The 17,310-nt window shown below is 44.4% G+C and overlaps 1 protein-coding gene across 1 annotated transcript in view; it reads left to right on the plus strand.

Annotated features, from left to right (window-relative positions):
• Nucleotides 1–17,310, plus strand: part of LOC135383441 (uncharacterized) — a 67,107-nt gene that overhangs the window by 11,264 nt on the left and 38,533 nt on the right. The window contains exons 3-6 of the mRNA XM_064612889.1: nt 9,494–9,605; nt 10,809–10,957; nt 15,738–15,897; nt 16,727–16,905. Coding sequence (XP_064468959.1) covers nt 9,494–9,605; nt 10,809–10,957; nt 15,738–15,897; nt 16,727–16,905 — 600 coding nt within the window. The remainder of the gene's footprint in view (nt 1–9,493; nt 9,606–10,808; nt 10,958–15,737; nt 15,898–16,726; nt 16,906–17,310) is intronic.

Below are 17,310 nucleotides of genomic sequence, written 5' to 3' on the forward strand. Positions count from 1 at the left end.
AATTCACTGAACTAATGTAACGAGTCTTCTATATCAGACAGTGAAGCTTGTACCACCCCATCCACAGGAACCAGTGTTTGGACAGCAAAATTGCTTGAACTGGGAGATAGCAGTCAATCGGAATGGCGACCTTTGTTTTCCACCATGAAAGCAGAGGTTGTAACGTTGAGGGCAGATTTAAGGGTGGTGCTTCGAGGTCTGCATGACAGCGCCCATGATAAGTGGAATATAGGTGAATACTCAAATTATAACATCACATTATCATACCTGTTGGTGGCAGCTAGACTGCAACTAACGTGTCAGCAATTTCTTCATGCACTAGATGCAAGCCGGACCCTGCTTCATTTCCTCCTTCAACGTGTACCTGTGGTAATTCATAAGTGAGATTGTCAATACTGTTGTGTTGTTAATCATGGCTATAACAGAGGCAGCGCAGTAGGACAGCTGCACTATCGATTCATGAAGCTTCCTATTTTTATATCTGAACATCGACTTACCTTTTGCTCTCGTTTCTTGCCTTGATCCTCCGTGGCATGTTCAATATTTGTGTCGTGCATCTCACTTCAGACGATTTCGTGCTGAGATTCCAAATTGCTTCGGGAGCCGCGCGTAACCTATGATAACATTCGTGGACGAAATCCTTGGAGTGAAACTCAGACCGCACGGTTGTCGCTGTCAGCCAAGAACTTCGCACTGCTTGCTCTTTTAGCAACTTATAATAGGTAACACTTGAATACTCCGATGAATTGTTCTAACAGCGTAGCACCGTCGCATTCTCGATAACTTCGCCGTGGGATATCACGTATCATACCGCTTCAGCTCATAAAAGACGAGGTCAGCACAAGGAAGTGCCCTTCCCGAACGATGTCGTGTCAAAGAAATGTTCACGTACTTTGTTTCCGGCTTAGCAATAACATAACAGCGGTTTGCTAATGTACGACGCAGAGCGAACGAAACCAAAGAAGCCAAGCGCGCATGCCAAGCCAAAGAGAGATAAACCTAGAACAGTGACGTCGGTGCGCCCGTGCGCAGGGTTTGCCGACGGTCTGACGGGCTAGCGGAGAAACTAAAAAAAGTGTTTTCTAAAAAACTGCGAACAGTTGGACAAATATATTTCGCACACATATACAGTGTTCACTCACGAACACACAGCGCGAGTATCGCTCAGTTCTGCAGCACTTCAAAATCGGCATATCTGACCTTCAAGCCTACCTAGATGGGTAGAAATCCAGCGAACCGGTAGAGATGTAGGAAGGGAGTTCCCTCAGGACAGAAGCCGCCGATATTTCGAACAGAGACTGTTCTTCTTCTGGGCACCGCCCTCATCATTGGCATGGTATTTAAAGGGTTAGGTGTGACCTGTTTAAAGGTTCATGCGAATTGTGTGTCAACAGCCCGGAGGGAAGAAAGGGTCGGTACGGGTTTTTACGGCCGGAGTGAATGGCCGCTTTGTTAGAGTGTGCTGGGGACATAGCCATAGCCATAGGCCATAGGCATAGGGGACATAGTGTGCTGGGGACATAGTCCCCAGCACACTCTAACAAAGCGGCCATTCACTCCGGCCGTAAAAACCCGTACCGACCCTTTCTTCCATCCGGGCTGTTGACACACAATTCGCATGAACCTTTAAACAGGTCACACCTAACCCTTTAAATACCATGCCAATGATGAGGACGGTGCCCAGAAGAAGAACAGTCTCTGTTCGAAATATCGGCGGCTTCTGTCCTGAGGCAACTCCCTTCCTTCAAGCCTACCTGTGTGTTTGTTAATATGATCACTAAAACAATGTACAAGAGCGCGTTTGCCATGTTATTGGAGAGGCAGCATTACGTATTCTCGCGAAGGCGATCGTTGTGCTTTTGTCAGTGTTCGGTCGTCGATTGTTGTTGCACGTAATAACTGCACCGCCATCGACCATCGCTTGTTTATCGTTTGTTGTGCGGCCTCTGTGGTGAATTGCAACGATCAAGGTAGCCTCTTGATCGTTGGGGCATGCCAGCAGAGTAGCAGAGCAGAGCTTTCAAGCTTGATGTCATGTGCGCAACGTGTGTGCGAGCGCATCATCACGGTAGGCTGCCTGTAAGTAAACAGAAAGAACATTGATGCAAGGGTGGCCTTATGCTGCATCGGACTCCCACACGGATAACTTTTATAGTGTTATGGTTTTAAGAAATTGACGTGGTACTTTGCAACCGGTGTCACAGATCTGCAACCCGTTAAAGCATCGCTTCGCTGGTTCCGTTTGTTCGGGCGCATGACTCATGCGGAAAACGCACTGTGCTGTCCTGTTTACCGCGTCCTGTCTGTGTGTTTTACCGTTGTTTTCGTCATGTTCCCCAGGGTGCTCCTACTTGAGAGTTGTGTGGAAGTTGCCCGTGTCGTGACCTCCTGTCGTCCTGTCAGTGCAGTGCTGTTCTTAATTGTGACCTCCTTTATCTGCATCTCTGCATCTAACATTCTTGTACAAATCATCAAGCACTGAATTGATTTGTTCTGTTCGGCTAACAAAGATTCATCATTACAAGGTGACTGTCACTTGCTGGAACTTAACATAATGGGAATGTCTACACTTGCCTTACAGTCATATATTGAGCGCACTTGACATCACAGACATCATAATTGCAAAAATAAAAGGCCACACTTTAGTGCCATTACAATAGATCCGAGCCATTAAGAGTTTGTTGTTTATTGAGACCACATACACAAAATACAAACAATCTTTTCTTTGATGTTAAAATGGACCAAATATCTCGTAAAGAAGGAGGTCTTATTGGTCTCAATAATGGTGTTTCAACAGTGGAGCAAACATACATGTACCAAGGCAAACACACACAACAACAGCTGCAACATCAGCTACAAACAAGTCCATGCTGCTATTTGCATTGTGCTTGCTTGTTCAAAGTCATATATTATTGAGGAAACACTTTTACGCACCTGGTCAGGGACTTATGTATTTTTCTGTGCTTATTCTTTATGAGCTCCTCTGTTGACTTCATACTGGCATTGTATACAATTTCACTTCCGTTATCATTGCACCAGTACATGGCAAACAATCACCACCACCATTGCCTAAAAGCTCCCCACAGCTGATACCACGCTATAATAGACCGGTTGATGCTTTTAATTTATGCTTCTTGTTCAGAAATAACTTCTATGGTGATGTAGTTGCAGGTATCACTTCACTCTGACACAGATCACGCAACTTTGACAGTAAAATGACATGAGAGGCCCGTGTGACCTGTGCTTCTCCGTTGGCAAGGCTGCCGTGAGAACTGCCACTGTACAATTGTGCAAATTAATTTAGTGAATGATTACTTCAGCTGCTCTGTACAGCTTTCTTGAGAATTTTTTAGCTTTTCAGTCACGCTATAGGTATCCGACTGTTCCTAGTTTCCTATGCTTTCCTGTATTGCAGACATCCTGAAATACAGATGGTAAAGCACTGAAAAAGTTGTACATGTGCCCCATGTAATCGTGCACTGTTTGGTTATGCAGTTATAAACAGCACAGCTGTGTACTGAGAGTTTGTGCCATTTTTTCAGAAACAACACCGTGGAATATCAAAGCAAGGCACACCTAGAGGTGATCATCCTAGCATGAATTTTCGGTGTCACAGAAAGCAGCAGCACTCATCATTGTCCGCTAGCTTTCTGCATTAATATGTAATGGACAGTTAGTGAAAATCAGAATCATCTGAAATGAAATCATTGAAACCAGATGCATCTTAGCTACAATGTGCTGCTATAATTTTTTAGGAAATATAGGATTGTATATCTTTCTTCCACATTTTCAGTTATCTTTTGAGGCACTTTGGCAGTTGTAACTTTGCAAAAGCCGACACATTCGTCCAGCTGTGTCAGCACAAAGCTACACAACCGGAAAGTACATTAGTGTAGTGAACACATTGTACTCATCAAGGACAAAGTCTGGGAGCGTCTTCAGCAGATGTATTCTGGAAATTAATAGATGACGCATGGGGGGGGATGGTTTGTAAGATAACAGCACCTAACGGCAGCAGCAGTTTCACAGATTTTGGGCAAACACATTTACGTTGGCACACGTCAAGAGCATATAGTCATTTCGTTCCATTTTATTGAACTTTATGTACTCATAAGGATACACTACAAAACGTGGGAGGAGGGAGGGTTACAAAAAGAAACAGTGGTGGAGGTAGTGTGAAGCTCCTGTTTAGAAAGGAAAAATTCCGCACACACAACCACAATATTCCAGAAGCTATGGCTTCTACTCTAACACTGACATGTTTGTTGTGCGTTGAAGAAGGGTTATGTCCCAGCCCACATATCTCTACAACAATTAATTTTCTTCACGTATAGCGTTGAAGAACTGCTTTCCTGAAACAAAATAAATAAGAAGGTGTAACATATGTCACCGGCATTTGGTGCCGGTTATGCAGTAAAAGTAGTATGCATGAGGTGCCACATATTCTCCTAGTGATTATGTGAAGGAAGGAAGCTTTAATCTTTCGAGCTGTAAATGAGTGCCGCGGAGTCTTGCATTGTAACAGCATCTAGGCACTCTTTCCTGTAGGGTTTCGAGTGACAGATTCATAGATGTTAGAATCATTTGCAATGATGCTGATGACATACTCTTAATTACATCAGAACTTTGTGACGGTAGTATGCCCATATTGCGTTCATCCTTCATTCACTGCTGTGCATTTTGGGGCGGATCGCGAGTCAAGGCAGAGGAGAGCTGGTGCAAAATGAGAGTACATGTTCCGCTCAGGTAATATACAGGACATGTCAAAAAGGAAGAAGCGTGGGCACCTAGCATGTACCTGAGCTGGTGTAAGGAGAACAAAGTTGTCACATAATTGAAAGTACAGTGAAGTGAAGTATGTATTAGAAGTGGCCATTGGTGTGGTTGATGCTGTATTACTACAATTTCTACTATTCTGTACTTATTGCTCGAACTCAGCTATTTAGAACGCATTGAAGACAGACACAACACAACCAAATTACAGGCATTTGGGCATTCATGAGAAATAGAGGCATGGTTGTAATGCGGATCTGAATGCAGGTGCATATAATAAATCTTATGACCTAATTACACAGTGACGTGTTTTCCATTCTTAAGATTTGCCTTACATAATATGAGGCTACACAACAAGTACACAGATCGCACCAGTGTAAAGCTGGAGTGTTGTCGACATCTGTGTCGGCATCTGCGCATAGCATGTAAGATTCGCCAGAAAATCTTGCAAAAGAATGAGCATGCCTGTGTACTCAGATCACGTGATCTGTCATACATCTGCAGTCACATCATAATGATACCCATGATTTAGCACAGACCATACAAAAATCAATCTGCCACGTGGTGCCTGTCCGCAGCATTGCTGCGTTTCAGACAGATCGAAGTACTTGTGCACCGCAGTACAAGGTGGAAAAACAATGTGACCAATAACAACGGGTCCTTGTGATCTACATATATTTCACGGCACTGGTAATTGTGTTACTGATTCTCTTTGCACCGGCTCAGATGCACTCTACATGTCTTTCCATCACCGTTCCTTTTTTTTTTTTCATGATCTCTATTTGTTCCCTAAGTGTAACAGATAGCATTTCCTGTCTTCAGTCACACTCCATGCCAAATCTACAGCAGTAACTTCAACCGTTCAGTGTTGATACTTCCTGGGCCAGTAAGATTGTCAGTTAGTGGTTCGGCTCTTCATGCTAAACTGTCCAATAGAATTCCGCTGTGTTGCGCTATGAATACATTGGAGTTGTGTCTCCATGCACAATGCAATTAATATATTTTTTTTTCCATAGCATGTGGCATGGGACACACATCTGCCCTTCACAACTAATAGAGCAGAGTACACTCTAAAAAATATAACTCCTTTTTGGGTGTAATTTGACGATACCCTAACTGACTCCCTTTGTTGTGTATATATACACCCTCTGGCAAAACTACACCCCTCAGAAAGGGTGTTCTCTGAACACCTCTTTTGGTGTAATCTAGCGGTACCCTAATTGACTCCCTTTTTGGTGTATGTCTACATCCCCAGGCAAGACAACACCCTTCAGTAAGGGTGTTATGCCGAGGGCAACAGAAACACAACGGTTAAAATAATAGGCGGTTAAATAATAACGGTTAAATAATTGGATTACCTATAATACACTGCATGCACTGCAATAAGAATTACATAGTCACCGCACCAATACAAAACATAAAAGTGTCCACCAACATGTCGACCAAGATGAAGGTATTACGGTGAGGCCAAGAGAAGTCCTGCCTCTGTAGTGAAAGAAAAAAATGAACTGTGAAATGCCTTAATCAAATTAAGGGCGAACCACAAATTACATGATAGTTACGCAGATGGCCGAGGCTAGAGAAGAATTAAGAGTATACACAAATACACAGCCCTCGTCAACATGCAAGCAGCTCAAGGTAGAAAGTAAAGCAATCGATAAATCGATGAATGATGCGACGCAAAAGCAACTCAAGCTATAATACGCCAGAACCATGGTAATATTGTGACTAGTTAAAAATCAGACGATTATACTAAAAAAACGTAGAAATTAAGAAGCACACAATCATAGTGTAGTTAAAAAGACCAATGTCCCTACAAAGCTGCAATCGGTAAAGGGTCAGCGAAGTGTCGGTAGCGAGACCCGAACCCATACCTCTCTGATTTCTGGTCAAGTGTATTACCAATTTCACCATTCTGACGTCGCCAACACAAGCCAGGGCCAGGGTCTTCTTCAGAAGACGCGCACAGCCGGTCAGATCATCTGACCGGAAATCAGAGGATTGTGGCCTTGTGGTTTCATTGCCCGCTACCTCTTGTCTCTTGAGTTATTGACGCTTGCCAGCTGCTTTACTTGCTACCACAAATCGCACCAACGTCTTTTGTTACGTATACCCCTTGACTTTGCCTAACGGCCACATGTGACCGTTACAACGCGACGCGCACTGTTCTGATCGAATCCGTGCATTCCTCTTAAGGTTCAAACATAACCTCAAAATACCCGCTTCAAAAGCACCTGAATCAACCAGACAAGCAGACAATACAAAATACACCGACAACACTTACCAAACAGCACGCTGCAGCGACACGCTCGGACAAGTTACTCGATACGATGGGCACGGCGCATCTGTTGCATACGCTCGAGACCCGGAACCATAATCCTTGCAGTGCATACTAAACTCAGATGGTCAAATGACCTGTAGTTCACCAAACGACCGCACCAAAGAACACGATAACTACCACAACTAACTCAAACCGCCATAGCTGGAGAACACAGAGTAAACAGCACACTGTTGCCAGACCTGTCGTAGCGAAACATCAGAAATTTGATGGCCACTACACCTTTTTCACACCAATTTTCGAAATTACACCCTGCCGAGCGGGACATACACATATTACACCCATTTCAGACCAAAAACAGGGTGTATTCCTTTTCTTGAGGGTGTAATAAGGGAGTAAAGCAATTGATACACCCCAAATACACTCCAATTACACCTAAAAAGGAGTTTTATTTCTTAGAGTGTACCCTATAAGTGCTTTATGCTGCTCTGACAAAGGTCATCCTTGTGGCAATCCGTAACAAGTTTTATTGATTTAATGCAAAGAAACAACTCAAAAGCATGAGGTACAGGTACAGTTGTGCCCATAACAGATTATTTGGATGGAAAGAAAGGAAGTGTTGGACATACACAGTGCTACTCACACAATGAAGGAGAACACAGTGTGAATCATGGCCATGGGCTTGTATTGGCAGTAAACACATCCCAGAAGAATGTTGCTTTGATAAAGTCTGCAGCCAGGTTCTTGTGTTTTGTCTCTTGGGGAGGTGGTCTACAAAGCCACATATACTGTTAGCAGATAATAAATAAGCATAAAACCAAGTAGCTGTCATCTTGAATATTTGTCCAATATTACAGTGCATCATCATTGCAGAAATATTGGTTGTTGGTATATTTGCCCTCCCCTTCTGGTGGTGTGCTGGAAGCAGTAGCGTATCTCACCTGTACAAAATTGCGGACAGGAACATGCTCATAGCGATTACAAAAACATTAGTGCTTTCATAATGACAGAGAACACAATTGTGCTTCCCTAAGGGGCTTGCATCTTTCTTGGCAAGCGAATCAAGCTTTCAAGGGGATCTAGAGCTTCCTCCATATGGTACCTTTTCCAGAGTCACACCTGAAATATTGTTCCTTGTTAATGCACTGGGACATCCAACATACAACGCCAAGTACCCTCTAAATAGCACTATTTTGGAATGTCACTCTTAACATCTCAAAGGCGGGCTACGTACTTGATATTCGTGCCTTCACATCGTGGGCAACATGTACCATCCTCCGCTGTGTATATCTGAAAAGCACATGGAGGTATAACTGCTCCACGGAACCCCCCTCCCTCTTGTGACCTACGTCTAGTTCACCAGAAGCATTAAACTTGCAAAATCAATGTTTTGTCTTTCAGAAGAAGCGAAGCAGTGTGCATCAGCCCCATACGTCAAACACAGCAACATCACACTTTGATGCACTACAAAACCAACACGACTGATGCATTTTTAACAGTTACACAGGAGACAGTTAACAGTAAACGAGGAACACAAAGCTCGTTAACAACTACCGGCGATCACTGTTGTGTGCAGCAAGCCGTTAAATGTATCAATTTGGAACCAGCAACGTCATCACAGCACAAACTATTGTTAGTGATGTATAACACAGGCACCTAGAGACTGTATTAGAAGTACCACGCATAATCAGCGTCGTTTTTTGTTGCTGGAGGTAATGAGACAATGAGGGCAAATATTGATTGGAGTGCGACAATATCCGCCTTACGAACGCTTCTAGTAGCTTTACAAGTCAAAACATACCTGTATTTCGCCGAAATATTTCCGGTGAACTGTAGACTAGGCCCATGCGCTGTGCACACAAACTCCATGAAGGCCGCCATGGGCCTCATGGCAGCCGGGTTTTAACAGCAGGGTGGTTGTTCGTGATCGGCAGACGAAGGTCTCACGTGATCAACTCAAACCAGACGTCACTAAACCAGTGTCTAAGTGGGACAGGTAAATACGGGCCCACAACTTTCCTGTTGCGGTTGATTTGCCGGTGTGGTGGGAGAGCGAACGTGAACCTAACACGATGCCATCACACCACTACCTCCATACTCATGTACTACCCGGATACTCCATGCGAAGGCGTTGTGAGTTGCTTTCGGGATGTGCTCATCAGGGAACGTTATAGACATCCACTACACCTTTGCCCATTGTACGTGTTCTCTGCACCAATCCAACCATGGTTGCCGGTGGGTAACGGCGAAGGGGGCACACTAAAATCTACTACAGGGGATTTTAGTTGATTCTACCTTTGTTTTTGTTTTTCTTTTTCGATGAATTTTTATTATGCATTCGATTTGTTTGACTTGTGTGTTTCGAAATTCATCAGATTTTCGTAAAGCTGATTGCAAAAATAAAAAACGGACATTTTATATACCGCTATCGCTTTTGTACAGGACCATGCAGTGAAGACGAATTCAAGAGACACTCGGACCAATGTGGAGTGGACTTCAGATATACTACACTGATCATTACACAGGGTCACGAGAAGACCGGCATAATATGCACGTAAGTAGAACCGCCACAGGTACTCAATGTTACAGCTGCGACCCTTTTATTAGCTTCCCACAATATCAATACCATAATTTCATATACACTGAAGAACATCAGCGTTGTGTCACAGCCTTTCAAATGATGGGATGCACAGAAAGAGCGTGCTATAGCCAGTATTCGTTCTATGCATGTGTAATCAGTACAGACCAGAGAGCACAAGACGAGTCGTGGCAACACTAGAACCCATATATTTTTCTTTGTGTTCTGTCCACGTTGTACTATAACTTGCAATGGAAAGGAACAAAGACGGAGATCGGATAGTCAATAGCGAATTACAACAAAGCAAACACACAACATTCTCAGGACACAATAAAGTCAATACAAAAACAGTACATTCTTTCTTTTCTCTACCTTGAGCCCTCTCTGTGTAGCTGAGTAGGCAAGTAAGGTATCTTACTTGTACCGCAAGCCGGTGCCTACCTCGGCTCTTCATTGTTCGCGGCAGTTCAAAGTCGTAGGGTGGGGTTCGACGTGGGTTAGCAACGGCGGAAGACGTTTTGCCGAACTTGTCATCTCCAGACACTGTTTTTCCATTCGCTGAAGTACTTCCATACGGTCGTATGAAGTACTTCCGTATTCTCTCATAGTATTTTTTTTTAAATATTTTGTACTGCTTGATTTATCTAATCTGCTCACTTCCACGCTACTGCTTCTCTTTGTTGTTGTAGCACATTCTACTAACATAGCGAGAGAAGAGGGGTGGACGGGTATGGGCATGTTCCTGACCGAGTGCGGCGCATTGAACCGTTGCACCGATAAGAGATATAGCAGGACCTCTAGGCCTTAGAGTACATAGAACTGCTTACAATGCCGCCTGGACATTCTCCGCAATCTCCTAAGGTCGTTTAGCCACTGCAAATCAGCTCTATTGTTTGGCACCATTGAGCCTCTTTTCTTCTCCGGCTTTCGTAAGCGCGGTTGTTAATACTCGAAAAACGTACGGGAAGCATTGAGACAGTAGGAGCTCATTTATTCCCTTACGATGTGTGCGTTTCGTACAAGGCCTTTATGTGTGTACGGGAAGGGAATGACAGGCTGCATATGTCTAGTTCTACATTTCCCGCTCTCCGCTTTTTCTTTTAATTTTTCGTGTTCCTTTATTTCTGTGTGTTTGTGTACTATATGCGTTGGTTGATACCTGTACTTTCGCTGTCTTAGAGCCTTGAACGAATACAAGCGCTGTATATCACTGGCGATGCGAATGACAGATTGTCGAGAAAGAGGAATTTTGCAGAACGCAACCCTACCAGTTCAACGATATATTGATGCCAATCATATCACTTGTGCACATCGACCCACAGGTCATTGTAAGTTCTGCTCCATTTCAACTTTGTTTCGGTATGTGCTCGCGATTTTGGAAATATGTTGCTCAGTACTTTTGATTACCAGCACAGTGGAACCCGGTAATGCGATATCGAAATTGTGCGAATGACTGCGTTTTGTTTTTGCATGTGTGTCCACATGGAATGGAATACATGGATTATATGGAATATATGATAATCACACCAGGTATAAGCGAATTTGGACGTAAGCTTCGAAACAAGTGTTTGTATGCTCGCTTTGCTTCATTACTTCTCGTATTGCTCGTATACCTCTGTAACATTTTTAACGAGACGTAACGTGCAAAGTATGTTTTGTTTTTTGTTTCATCGTATGTATGACTGTTTTTTGCATTTCTTTTTTGGTGCTGCCACAAAATTGCATGCATATTGTACTTTCCTCCTAACCTCTGCTGCGCGCTCGCTCCTAAAAAATAAAAATAGAAATACACAAGTAAATACATAAATACTTCCTGAAGCTTGATTTGAGACTGAGTCAATGCTACACGACCCAATCTACAACACGATTAAGACGTCAACGAAAAAATCCCGATTTTATTAAAGTCATGTCAGTGAAACCTGCATCTCTGAGGACCCGAGTAACATTGATGTTTGTCTTTCCTATCATAACCAAGTATGGCACCAGGTTGGGGGCGTGTTTCAAGGCATGTATGAGCAAGTTTTCGCATAATAAGAATTAGCTGAAAGTTAGAGCCTGTCCGTGTTTAGTTCTTTCTGTCCTGTCCGGTCACACTTTTTCTCACCAACGCGCCGAAACCATTTCGTTACTTGAATGTATTTCTAGTTCTTTCGACTTCGTTTCTTCATCACCCCAGCCTTCTTATGAATGTCTGCATACAGCTGCGTGGCTTTTTAGCGGCATCATCCTCAACATTACGTGTAGAAATAGGCACTTGGCCTTTTGCATAAGGAATCGTATTATTCCCTATGAAGTGCAAGCTATGTTTGGTGCTTTGTCAGCGCCTCCAAGCACGCCAGGAGGATTACGAAACTGGTTCGAAGTGAATTGAGCTGGCATGCACGATTTTACAGCACTTGTTTGAAGACTGTAACCGATTGCTTAGTGACGGAAGGATACGGGACTAGAGGGAGTATGTTCAGCACCTGGACATCGCAAGCGGTGAACCAGTGGCGGGAATCCACGGTAAAGCGTCTTCCCAGTTGTGTCTCTCGACAACATGCGACCATAGGAGGGCTAAAGAAGGCAGGCGACGTCCAGATCTCACACAACACGGAGAGAGTGCTGGATTTAGGTCCCTCATATTGCCTCAGTAAAAAGATATCAGGGCTTGAGGAAGTTGCTATGTGTGGCTAGTAAGCTTCAGAAAGACCCTAGAGGCCAGTTTTGTGGATGAGGCGGTGCCATTGTTGCGCCCACAGAAGCAGCGCATTACAGGTCCTGACCTGAAGAAGATAACGCAGGAGTTCCAAGGTACACAGAACTAAGCTCCTTCTGGCTGATAAAGAAGTTTGCTTTGTGTCAGTGACAGATGAAGCCTTCAGAGCTAGATCAAATGCGGGGATCGCCAAGAATTTCAAAAAAGTCCCTGGTAGGCCGGCGAGAAAGTGTGAATCCCAAGTTCTCGAGAAGTGTTTCCGGTTTGAACAAGTTGGTCAAAGACATCAGAGAGCACATGAAAGGATATCTACAAACCCAGGTTAGTGTAAAGACACACAATGATGAACTGTCATTCAAAGTGCTAAAATCTGGGAGAGGCACGTGGCAAGGTCTGTTCAGTAAGTGGTTGCAGAAAGGGCTTAAAGGCATTGACATCGACGATCCCTGCTTGCAACGGAACTCACAGGAGCTAGTAGATACTCTAAGCGAAGGTATACAACAATCAATGAATCCCCTTTCCATAATGTCAGATTTATACTATAGTTTGGATCCGAGTGAGATGGTAAATGTTGTGGAGCAGGCTATCGATGTGATGGGTCAGATTGCCTTTGTTTCAAAAGGAGCGTTTATAGACTTTATTAAAGGGACTATGAAACGATTTTTTTCTTCGTTTCGTTCGAAAGAAGACATTTTTCTGAGTCTAGAACCGAAATTTTACTTTCGTCGCGCGAGCGGATTTCTCGGGAGCGAATTTAAACGGAGCGGCGAAGGGAGGACAGCTGGCGCCGCGCCGTGACGAGCTGCCGAGCGGAGACACAACGGGTAACTTGACGCGACCACGGCCGGCTCAGCAACACGTCATCGTGACGTGTTGCCGAGCCGAGGAATCCCGCCAGGAGCATGCACCGTAGGATCCCGCGTATGCGTTCATCGGGAGTGGAAATCTCCATGACAGCAGCTTTCGCGCGATCGGCAGATTTCGGCAGTGGCGGCAGCCACAGCGCGAGCTCGCGGCATTACTTGCCATTGTGCAACACCGGTGACGTAACGGGGAACCGAAGAGCGGTCCGTACAGTTACACCATCGGCAGGGAAATATGCGCGGGAGAGGAGGAACGCGGAAAAGACATTTCTAGCGCGCGCTCCTCGCAGAGTGGAGCGATTTCGTCCGGAAAAATTTGTGGCATATTAGTTTCTCTGCGGGAAGAACAGTTTCCATTGAAAAAAGTATGGGGGTTCGGGAAATTTCATAGTCCCTTTAAGTCATATTTGGCATCTACCTACATAGAGTTCAATGTATTCAATGTAGATTCAATGTATATTCAGAAGAAGGGAGAGACAGAGGCTGCTCTATAGCACCCATTCTTAGTGGTATTTATTTAGCAAGTGTTGATAAGAGGATCATGCGTGTCATGGAAACTGAGCAAGAGGGCAAGTTTTTCAAGATATGAAGATACGTTGACGATTTCCTTGTATTATGGGAAGGTGACCTAAGGAGAGAACAGCTGTTGAGGATACTCGCGGGACATGCTGGGTCTTCGGAATTTACTATAGAAACACCTTCCGAACAAGGTTTGCAATTTCTAGATTTAATACTATTCCAAGGAAAAGAACATATATGTTGGAAATATATGAGACGAATGACAAAACGACTACTAAAATTTACGTCGAACCATTCGAAACTAGTAAAAAATGGAGTGGCGGTGGGATATCGAACGGCTTCGTTGGAAAAATATTGTGTTCACAAAATGGGATCTAGTTTCGCTCTCGCAAGGGTAGAGGCTTAGATCAGCGCGTTTTCCTCGGCAGTTCGTCGAGTCGATAGCTCGACGCATCTTAAAAGGACCGAATTTGGAAAAAAAAGGTGAGAGAAAAACAACCAGGTCAGGGGATAGACAGTTCTGTTATACCGTACGTCCGTGGAATGTCACATCGGTTGAAGAAGCTAGGCGCAAAACAACAAATCAAAGTAGTGTTCAGAGCAGAACCAAAATAAAGGGCTCTCGTCAAACCAATTAATGTGCCTCAAAGAAAAAGCTTCCCTATGTATCATGTGAATAAATACCGTGAATGTAACGATTAAAGATGAAAGTCACTGAAAAGGTTAGCCAGCTGTAGGACTCGAACCCACATCTTCTGGGTTGCCGGTCCAGGGCTCTACCAATTGAGCTAAGCTAACACGCCTTCTCAGCGACTTCCAGGGTGCGTCATCTGAACGGACAAACCAGCCACTCTCTCTCACTCATCCTCCTTACATTTTTGCTCACTCGCACACACATTCATACGACGGGATCGACGCAGGCGCCAACTGATGAACATGAAAGCCACTGGTGTTGTATATCAGTTTGGCATGACATGCGGGAGTGAGCACATCGGCCAATCTGGCCGATGTTTTACCGTACGTTTAAGGGAGCATCAAAGAGGATTAGAAGGCAGTCTCCCCTTAACATTAAAACAACATGTTTCTGTATGTGGCTGTAAACCCATTTTTGAGGATTGTGAAATCCTGATGTCATGAAAAGAGAGCTTGCTGAAGACACAATGATTAAAGGTCAAAACAATGTATCAGTAAGGAATCTGTGTATATCACAGACAGAGAACTAGATAAGATTAGATGTGCTTTAGGGGACGTGTTTCAAGACATGTATAAGCAAGGTTTTCGCTTAATAAAAATTAGTTGGAAGTTAGTGCCTGTCAGTGTCTAGTTCTTTTTGTCGCTGTCTTCTCGCACTTATAACTATTGCCAACGCGCCGAAACCATTCCGTTACTTCATCTTGGAATGCTCGACGGGAAAGCGCTGAGACCAGGGACGCCGAGAATAGACACCGATATAACTCGAACGATCTTATATTTATGCCTGCGTGTATTCTTACAGTCCATACCCCAACCGAAATTGAAGCCAATGCAGCCGTCGTGCAAGCCACCAGACGCATTTGGCAAGTGTTCGAGCTTGGCTTCCTTGCTGCCATTCTGCGAGTGTAACGATGCGCTATGCGAATGAAGCCCTTGCCTCACACGAAAAAACAGCGCAGAAACGGGACGTGAAGCAGACAAACGAAGCGCTGAGTAACAATTGTTTTTTTTTTTTTTCGTGTCAGTCTGTACCAACTACGCCCACACCGTTGCTTTGACCCTTGCCCATGACGCGAAGGAAACTTAGCGTCACGTCCAACGAACGCATCGAAAACTCACCCTGGCTCGCTACTTCATCAAGCCATTTGTGAGAAGAATAACTGCAAAACAAGCGTCCCATCTATTGTAACCGTTTTCCTGTACGCATTTCACGCAATCATTCTAAGTCTTGCTCTATTTAACCATCTCAAGGTATGCGAATAACATGTGTACAAATTGTATTTTACAGTAAGTGGCAGGTACATCATTCTGGTGTCCATATTTCCTGTTTTTCAGTTCTGTACAGCAACGGTAGCCAGGTGAACCGACGATTCCGGCCTAGCGTGTGCAACCGTAAGAACGTTTGGAAGAGTCAGTTCCAATGCGCGAAGCAACTGCAGAGTGACACCGCAAAGGTCCGACGGGTCAAGAACATCACTGCACAAGGAATATGCAGGTAAAGTGAACAACCTATCTGATCCTACCTACCTTACGTCCTGCCTGATCCTTTCTGAAGACAATAGGCACTTCGGCAGCGCATCACGTCAAGACTTATTTATACTCACTTATCAATAAAAAGTACTATATCCTTAGGCTGGCTTAGTAAGAACAAAGCCGGGCTACTTAATGCACACACTCCCATCCAACGATCCGATGGATAAGAAATGAGAATGCTGGACGAGAAGAATCACTTGTGTAGAAGCCACAAACGGAATCCTAAGACCTGCCGGAAACTATCCCAGATACAGGTCAGAAAAACAAACATGTCAGTCCAGTCCCCGTGGTCACGAAATGGTCACGAAAGTGCTTCTCGCACCATTATTCTTAATGTTATGACGAAGGCGACCTCAAACAATATTCACAACATAGTTACTGGCAACTTTAGTACCTGGTTGAAAAAAAAGAAAGAAAATAGAGGGGGGGGGGGGGGTAACGTGGTGAGATCCCGTACAAGAGAGAAATGCCCCGCAAAAACTGATAATCGCACTTCAAATCCCACAGAGTGACGTTGCGCTGTACATTTCATTGCGAACATGAGGGCTTCACCACATCTACACTTTACCTAATTTTCTTTCTTCGAAATCTCTTACTTTGGCCCATGTGGCCGACCGTGCGATGGAAGGTCCGAACAAGTCGTGAATTGCCAGGAATGCGTAACTCGGATACTTTCTTATCCGGATATCCGGGTGCTAAAATGCGAGAAGCCAGGATGACAGTGGTATGACTGCATATGACTGTCCGTCCACCCATGCTCAAGCTGTTGTGTGACTTTTCGTTCATCGCAGGGCACTCTCCGCGTACAACAGCTGCCTCAATTCAGCCGTAGAGGAAGAGCGCTGTGAACGTGACGCGGAGCTTCTAGAGCACCTCGAGTACTTTGCTAGAGTGCTTTCAAGGCCTTATCGTGACACGTGTTCACATCGGTTCACAGCAACAAAGTCTCCTAAGATGCTTCGGCAAAAAGGTTGGTATTATAAAAGGCTCACAGAATCGATACACTTACAGATAGTTTCTAAAATGTATAGAAATTAATCCTCCCCACGCCTGCCCACAGAGAGAAAGCTTTGCGTGAGTCCCTGTAAATTTGCGCGTAGTACACAGACGTGCAAGACAAACATTATAAGAGAAGCAACGCGTGAGCTCTTCTGTGCGTGTCTGCTTGTCTTTCGTTCGGTGGGCGCAGAAGAACTGTGGTTGGATGTGGGTCAAGTAGCGCTTGAGTGTCGGTCCTGCTTTTGACACTGCACATTTTCACTTGGGCGAAGACATTGCCAGTGGTCGAACCACTATTGGGCTTGGAAGATGACGCGGGCTTGCGAGCAGTTTTTTTATGTCAGTCATTTTGATGTCAGATGCAGTCCGAATGTCG

Source organism: Ornithodoros turicata, chromosome 2 (assembly GCF_037126465.1).
Source record: "Ornithodoros turicata isolate Travis chromosome 2, ASM3712646v1, whole genome shotgun sequence".
Taxonomy (NCBI): domain Eukaryota; kingdom Metazoa; phylum Arthropoda; class Arachnida; order Ixodida; family Argasidae; genus Ornithodoros; species Ornithodoros turicata.